Source organism: Leucoraja erinacea, chromosome 6 (assembly GCF_028641065.1).
Source record: "Leucoraja erinacea ecotype New England chromosome 6, Leri_hhj_1, whole genome shotgun sequence".
Taxonomy (NCBI): Eukaryota; Metazoa; Chordata; class Chondrichthyes; order Rajiformes; family Rajidae; genus Leucoraja; species Leucoraja erinaceus.
The window spans coordinates 9,638,242-9,645,614 of NC_073382.1; the positions used below are offsets into that span (position 1 = coordinate 9,638,242).

Here is a 7,373-nt window from a genome sequence, read left to right on the forward strand (position 1 = left end):
ATGAGTGAATGAAAGAAAATGCATGCGTCAGGAAATTAAAACTAACCCACGTTAACACCGTGGATTTGGTTGTAATGAAAATTTTGAAACAAATTCAGAGCAGCATATTAGATATCAAAATAAACAAATTTGAAAAATGATAAAATGTTTTGCATTGTTACAGCTGGTCTCAAAATTTATTTATGTGAAATAGTTCTAGAAATAATTATGTCTGACTCTGCATTACATGCCATATGAAATCTATGAAACAGATAATGACATATTGAAAAAATCTCCACTAAACATTTGACCCATCAGGCTTGAACGATGAAGAAAACAGAGGATAACTAGGAATTTTGCTGGAAATGGTATAGAAATGATCTTAGGAAACATTTTCATTAGTCCATTCAATGGGTTTTACATTTGAACAGGCAAAGAATTGAAGGAGATCAGGGCAAAGTAAATTGGACCCTAATTTTGTTCTAATGATCTGGGTGGCAAATCCCACATCCATGTAATTGTGATTTCTGAGAATCACCCACCAAGTGCAAGCTAATAATAGTGCCGCTGCTGCCAGGAACATTAACCCCATTATTTTCCCCCGATTACAGCAACTTAGTGCTCCTGTAAAGGCTCTTGGTTGCAATAGGTTATACTGTGTCTAGATTTATCCTGTTGATAAAGTTAAAAAGGAAAGAGCTGTTGGGAAAACAGTGCACATAATGGAGATACACTCACTGCAATAATGTCAGCAAATAATGAACAGGTGTTTGCTTTGTACCCGTCTGATATTTACAACTAGAGTCCAACTTAAAAAAAATAACATAGCAGTATATGATGAAACAGAAACAACTAAATAAACAGAAAGGTAAGGCAAGTCAGAACTTCAACCTTGATTTTTTAATTTATCTGGCTTTTTAACTGGCAAAAGGATAAAATTCTTATAATTCTATATCCATATAACCCCTCCCCCCCTCCTTTAATTTCAGAGACAGGGCATGTAGTTGATTCTTTATTCAATACCCCTCTGTTTGGAACATAACCACTTAACTCACATTATGTTCTATTTATCCATCACACAAGTACTCACAAAATGGCGTTCTTTTTGCCATTTTGTTCAAACCCAACTAATACATTTCCCACTTTCATAACTTCCCTTAGCTCTTTGAGAATTCTGCATTCTAGTAATTAATGGAGGTTTATTGTCACGCCAGTTCCAAACATGGTACAATCCTGGGTAAAAATCTTGTGTTGGAGGATTCCATACAGTAAATTTGACATTAAATGATAAAATGCATGCATTAAATGATATAGTGAATGTTAAATTATACACAGAGTCCAGTTCAGGTGAGTTTCAGGGCTGGTTGGTTTAGCAGCCTGATTGCCTGTGGGAAAAAGCTGTTCGAGTGTCTGGTGGTACGGGAGCTGATGTTCCGGTACCTTCTGCCTGAGGGCAGCAGGCAGAATAGCTGCTTTCCAACACACCGCCTGGAGATGTGCTGGGTCGTCCGCACCACTCTCTGCAGGGCCCTTTGGGCGTGGCTGCCATGCCAGGTGGAGATACAGCCTGTCACGATGCTCTCCACGCTGCCTCTGTCGTCTCTGATTACAGTGGTTTGGAATTGTTAGAAGCTGAACCATTGCAAATCTGGGCCGAGTGCGAGATTCCTTGAAATCACCCAGGCAATGTCCCATATTAATTTTGTGATGAATATGGATGATTCTTATTTTTTAAATACCAACATGGTAGAACTGATTACTCCCTGAACTGGGTTTGAAGGTTCAGCTTCTAACAATTCCAAACCACTGTAATCCACCAGTGTCACTTTTGGTTGGCAGACAGGAAGCAAAGAGTAGGAGTGAACGGGTCCTTTTCAGAATGGCAGGCAGTGGCGAATGGAGTGCCGCAAGGCTCGGTGTTGGGGCCGCAACTGTTTACCATATATATTAATGATGAGGAAATTAGGAGCAATACTAGCAAGTTTGCGGATGACACAAAGCTGGGTGGCAGTGTGAGCTGTGAAGAGGATGTTAGGAGGTTGCAGGGTGACCTGGACAGGTTGAGTGCGTGGGCTGATGCGTTTACAGATGTAGTATAATATAGATAAATGTGATGTTATCCACTTTGGTGGCAAAAACAAGGGGGCAGATTATTATCTCAATGGGGTTAGGTTAGGTAAGGGGGAGGTACAACAAGATCTGGGTGCCCTTGTACACCGGTCACGGAAAGATGGCGTGCAGGTACAGCATGCAGTTAAGAAAGCTAATGGAATGTTGGCCTTCATAACAAGAGGATTTCAGTATAGGAGAGGTTCTTCTGCAGTTGTATAGGCTCTGGTGAGACCACATCTGGAGTATTGTGTACAGTTTTGGTCTCCTAATTTGAGGAAGGCCATCCTTGTGATTGAGGCAGTGCAGCATAGGTTCACGAGATTGATCCCTGGGATAGCAGGACTGTCATATGAGGAAAGATTGAAAAGACTAGGCTTGTATTCACTGGAGTTTAGAAGGATGAGGGGATCTTATAGAAACACATAAAATTATAAAAGGACAGGACAAGCTAGATGCAGGAAAAATGTTCCCAATGTTGGGCAAGTCCAGAACCAGGGCCCACAGTCGTAGAATAAAGGGGAGGCTATTTAAGGCTGAGGTGAGGGGGGGGGATTCACCCAGAGAGTTGTGAATTTGTGGAATTCCCTGCCACAGAGGGCAGTGGAGGCCAAATCACTGGATGGATTTAAGAGAGTTAGATGGAGCTCTAGGGGCTGGTGGAATCAAGGGATATGGGGAGAAGGCAGGAACGGGTTATTGATTGGGGACGATCAGCCATGATCACAATGAATGGCGGTGCTGGCTTGAAGGGCCGAAAGGCCTCCTCCTGCACCTATTTTCTCTGTTTCTATACACACCAGTCCCCTTTGTGAAAGTTGGGTCTAACAATTAGAGCTTTAACAAAAAAGAAAACAATCTTAATACTCATGTGTGCTCTACATAAATACAAAGTAATTTGCACTATTTTGGTTTCCCCTCCTCACAACCCCACCCCCAACATTTTTAGTGCAGCAAAGAAGGATTCAGTCTAACCACGAGAGAGATGACTTTCAAACTATGTGGAATTAAAAACTCTGGACGTTTAACCTTTAGCTCAATCATTTATAATTGGCCCAATATAATTATATTCAACTGCAAAAGATGATACTCACAATGAGGTAACAAAACAAGGAGCATCTCAGAGAGTTCCTCTTCATTTTCAACGTTGAGCAGACTTGAGAAAAAAAAGATTCAATCAAAATCAAAATACAAGTAAAAGCGACATGGAAAGAGGCACATGAAGAAATCTCAAGTACAGACCTGGAACAGTCTATGTTCACTATTCACGTATGGGAGCTACAGTCTTCGCCTCAAGCACAGATTGACAACTAAGGAAAAGAAAAGAAAGCATAGAGTTAATGCTCAGCCTGCCTAGTCAATCACAGCTTCTCTTCCCAAGTGTCTTAGCTGTCACATTGCAGCATTCCTACCAAACTTAATGGACTTTTCTCCTGCTTTCATTAAGAGAGATTATTATAGTTTGCTTTGCAGAAAAATGGCCATTCTGTCAAGTGTAAATTTTATTTCATATCTCATATTGGGATAGTGATTTGTGACTTCTGTAAGGCATGACTTTCTGTTACTTGAACAGCAATTTTGGCAAGGATCACTGAAGGGGGAGAGGAAGTTATGACTGGTGAAAGAATTTCATTGAAGGTCGAAGAAATTGAGAAAGATGATCTATGGAATGCAGAGGTTGGTGGGATGGAAGGCAAGGACCAGGGGAACTCTCAGGTCCCTGGCGTAAAAACTTACAAAAATGTACAACTCCCTGTATGTGGAAATTTCTCCTTATTTTAATCCCAAATTGAAGCCCGTTATCTTGAGATGATATCTCTTAAATTTTGGATTCCCCACTCAGCAAAATCATTTCTGTTTATACATCCTGTTAATCTCATATGTCTCAGTCTGATCACATCATTCTTCCAAATTCCTGCAAGTACAGATCAAGATTTTCTCAATTTGGCTTCAACATAATTCACCTGGAAATGAATGGAGCGATGAGGGACAATTCAGAATTGGTGGATCATGCACAAAGGATAAGGAGTTTAATCAGTGATCCTTTGTCCCAAACATGGCAATTGCCCAATATTCCCTTTAACTTGTCACATCTGGTTGCACATCTGCTGCAAAATACCACAGCACAATTACAATGTAGGAAGACTGTGTCTGAAGAAGGGTCTCGACCCAAAACGTCACCCATTCCTTCTCTCCAGAGATGCTGCTTGTCCCGCTGTGTTACTGCAACACAAATACAGTGTTCTCCCCAGAGCATGTTAGAAGGGGACAGACAATTTCCCCATCTTCCTGTCATAATGTAAAGAGAGTTTAAAAACTAGCTAGCTCAGGGGAAATCAGTAGAAAATCTAATTTATCCAATGGAGCTTAGTGTGTGGGCAGAGTGCAGGCCATCCTCTTCAAACACAACATTTTGTTTTAGTTTTAAAAAGATGTGAATTAGCACAGATGTTTTCGAAGTATTTCTTAGCTGGTCTTGCAAAACAGATTGATAATTTTGGATTTTCAGAAGGGAGGTCCACCTTCTAAATTAAACCAATGTAAATATATGTCTGAAGAAGGGTTTCGGCCCGAAACGTTGCCTATTTCCTTCGCTCCATAGATGCTGCTGCACCCGCTGAGTTTCTCCAGCTTTTTTGTGTACCTTAAATATATGCTGATCTTGCTTTTAGTCATACAACATGAAAACGGGCCATTTTACCCTATTTTCCAATAGCTGGCCTGCAGCCTTCAATGCTTGGGCAATTTTTGACCTTTCATTATTTGTTGATATGGGTGACAGGTTATTATGGAAACCATATCCAGTGTAGTGTTCACCTACATAGTAGAATTTGAGTCAATTAGGTGAAATAATGGGCAGGCTGGCAAGATTTCTAGTTTTCAAGAACTGCAGATGCTGGAAAATCAAAGGTACACAAAAAAGCTGGAGAAACTCAGCGGGTGCGGCAGCATCTATGGAGCGAAGGAAATAGGCAACGTTTCGGGCCAAAACCCTTCTTCAGACTGGCCGGTTTGAAGGGTTCCAATCCAAAACATCAGTGAAGGATCCTGACCCACAACGCCACCTGTCCATTATCTCCAGAAATACTGCCTGAACCCCCAAGTTACTTCAGTATTTGGTGTCAATTTTCTCTAGAGATGCTGACTGACCCGCTGAGACACTCCAGTATTTTGTGTCTATCTTCTCCAGAGATACTGTCTGACATTACGTGCCTCTTTGTGTCTACTTTAGGATTTATAAATTACTGGATGGTTTCACCACAACTTTGGGTCTACCTTAAAATTTCTAGATGGTTTGTGTCTACCTTAGGATGTCTAGATTACTAGATGGTTTCACCACAACTCACTTTGACATGTAGCAACTAAACAGTGCATTCTACATGAACAGAGTACATTAGCCTGACAGTGGGCTAATTCAAAATGTCTTGCATCTCTCCTTTGTGGCTCGCAGGCACAGACAATAGCTTCAAGTTTTAAACATCTATTTTGGTTTCACCATCAATCATTCATCAATCTGTTCTATTTTAGCAATGATATCAAAGGATATTAACTCTACATATCCTCCCATAGCCGCCCTCACAAAATACACGGAGATTCATCGAATGAATCCCATTGCCCTGCCTAGAGGATCAACTTCGACACACCAGGCAACAGCCCTGCTTAGTCAAACTTCCTATCATCTCGAGTGGGCTGCTTATTACACATCCGACAATCACAAACGGTCTGTATTTGTTATCGTAATCTGCAGCGCGAGTAACAGCGCGTATATTCCTTCAGGGGCAATTTCCGGGTTTAAAAAAAAACCCAAACCGGTACTCAATTTGATCTCCCTTCCCGCTGTACTTCCCCTCCAGAAAGGCCGAATGAGATAATTCCCTCCAAATACTTGCAATTAAGCCTGAGCACATATGACACACTTCGATATTGTTGGCTTTCAACAAGGAACCGGACGAATAAACAATCTGTCTATGTTAAATATCATTCAAAAGCGCGACCCATCCAAGATATTATGAATCAGGAACTAATCTAATCCGCTAAAGCTGGTGAGTCAGGGATCAAAATACAAGTGACTGTTCTTTCATAAGACAGGGGCATACGAGTTAGGAGGAGACCACTCGGCGCCTCAAGCTAATACAATGGCAGAGATCTTTATAAAGAAATAGTTCTGACCCCGGATCTCTTTCCCCTCTGGCTGAAGGGCGAGAGGACGCCCTAGATACAAGGTAGACCAGCGACTAAAGAGACTCAAGCATAGGGTGCAAGAAGCTGGGCAAGGATATTGCGGGGAATAGGGTTCCCAACAACCTCCTGCTGAAAATGTCCCCGCTCCTTCTGAGGAAGAGAGGGAGAGAAAAACACAATGCTGGAGTAAATCAGCGGGTCAAGTAGCATATCTAGAGGACATGGACAAGGACGGGCGACGTTTCGGATCGGGACACTTATCGTAGTTAACTTAAGGGGAAGGAAGAGAGAAGTTGTGGGGGTGGACAAAGCGCCTGACCAGCTCCCAGCCCAGCTCAGCCGGCATCTTCATTCATTGGAGATATCATTGCAACGTGGTTATCTAGTCAAGAGTGTTTTTATTGTCATACGTCCCAAATAGAACAACGAAATTCTTACTTGCAGCAGCACCACATAATGTAGACGTGGTGTTCTGTCGACAAGAAAAAAAAGTTTCCAGCATCCAGAGATGCTGCCTGTCCCGCTGAGTTACTCCAGCTTTTTGTGTCTATCTTAGATTTAACGCCAGCATCTGCTACTTTTACAGCATCTCTGGAGAGAAGGAATGGGTGACGTTTCGGGTCGAGACCCTTCTTCAGACATATGTAGATATATATGTACACAAACACATACATAAAACAATCAGTAGGAATGGAAAATATTGCTATATATTCTGAATGATAGAACGCACTTTACCTGACAGTTTTTCCGTGCACTGGCCGATTGTCGCCTGTCCCCACCGTGATGTCCTGCTCCGAGCCGGTGCTGCAACGACGCTCCTTCTCCCGCCTCTGCTGGATGTCAACCGCCGGCCGCCGCTGAAGAAGCACGCGCGGCTCGTGACGTCGGTGCTGACACCGCCCGGCCTGGCACCGCCCTGGCCCCGCCCCCGCCTGGCTCGGCCCCGCCCCCGGCTCGGCTCGGCCCCGCCCCCGGCCACCGCTGAAGAAGCACGCGCGGCTCATGACGTAGGTGCTGACACCGCCCGGCCTGGCCCCGCCCCCGCCCAGGCCTGGCCCCTCCCCCGCCGCCCCGGCCCGGCCTGGCCCCGCCCCCGCCCCCAG

The 7,373-nt window shown here is 43.4% G+C and overlaps 1 protein-coding gene across 1 annotated transcript in view; it reads right to left on the bottom strand.

Annotated features, from left to right (window-relative positions):
* relt (RELT TNF receptor) overlaps nt 1-7,147 on the bottom strand; it is a 49,494-nt gene extending 42,347 nt beyond the window's left edge. The window contains exons 1-3 of the mRNA XM_055636588.1: nt 7,006-7,147; nt 3,331-3,398; nt 3,183-3,244 (exon numbers count right to left, since the gene is read on the bottom strand). Coding sequence (XP_055492563.1) covers nt 3,183-3,227 — 45 coding nt within the window. The 5' untranslated portion in view covers nt 3,228-3,244; nt 3,331-3,398; nt 7,006-7,147. The remainder of the gene's footprint in view (nt 1-3,182; nt 3,245-3,330; nt 3,399-7,005) is intronic.
* Between the last annotated feature and the right edge of the window lie 226 nt (nt 7,148-7,373).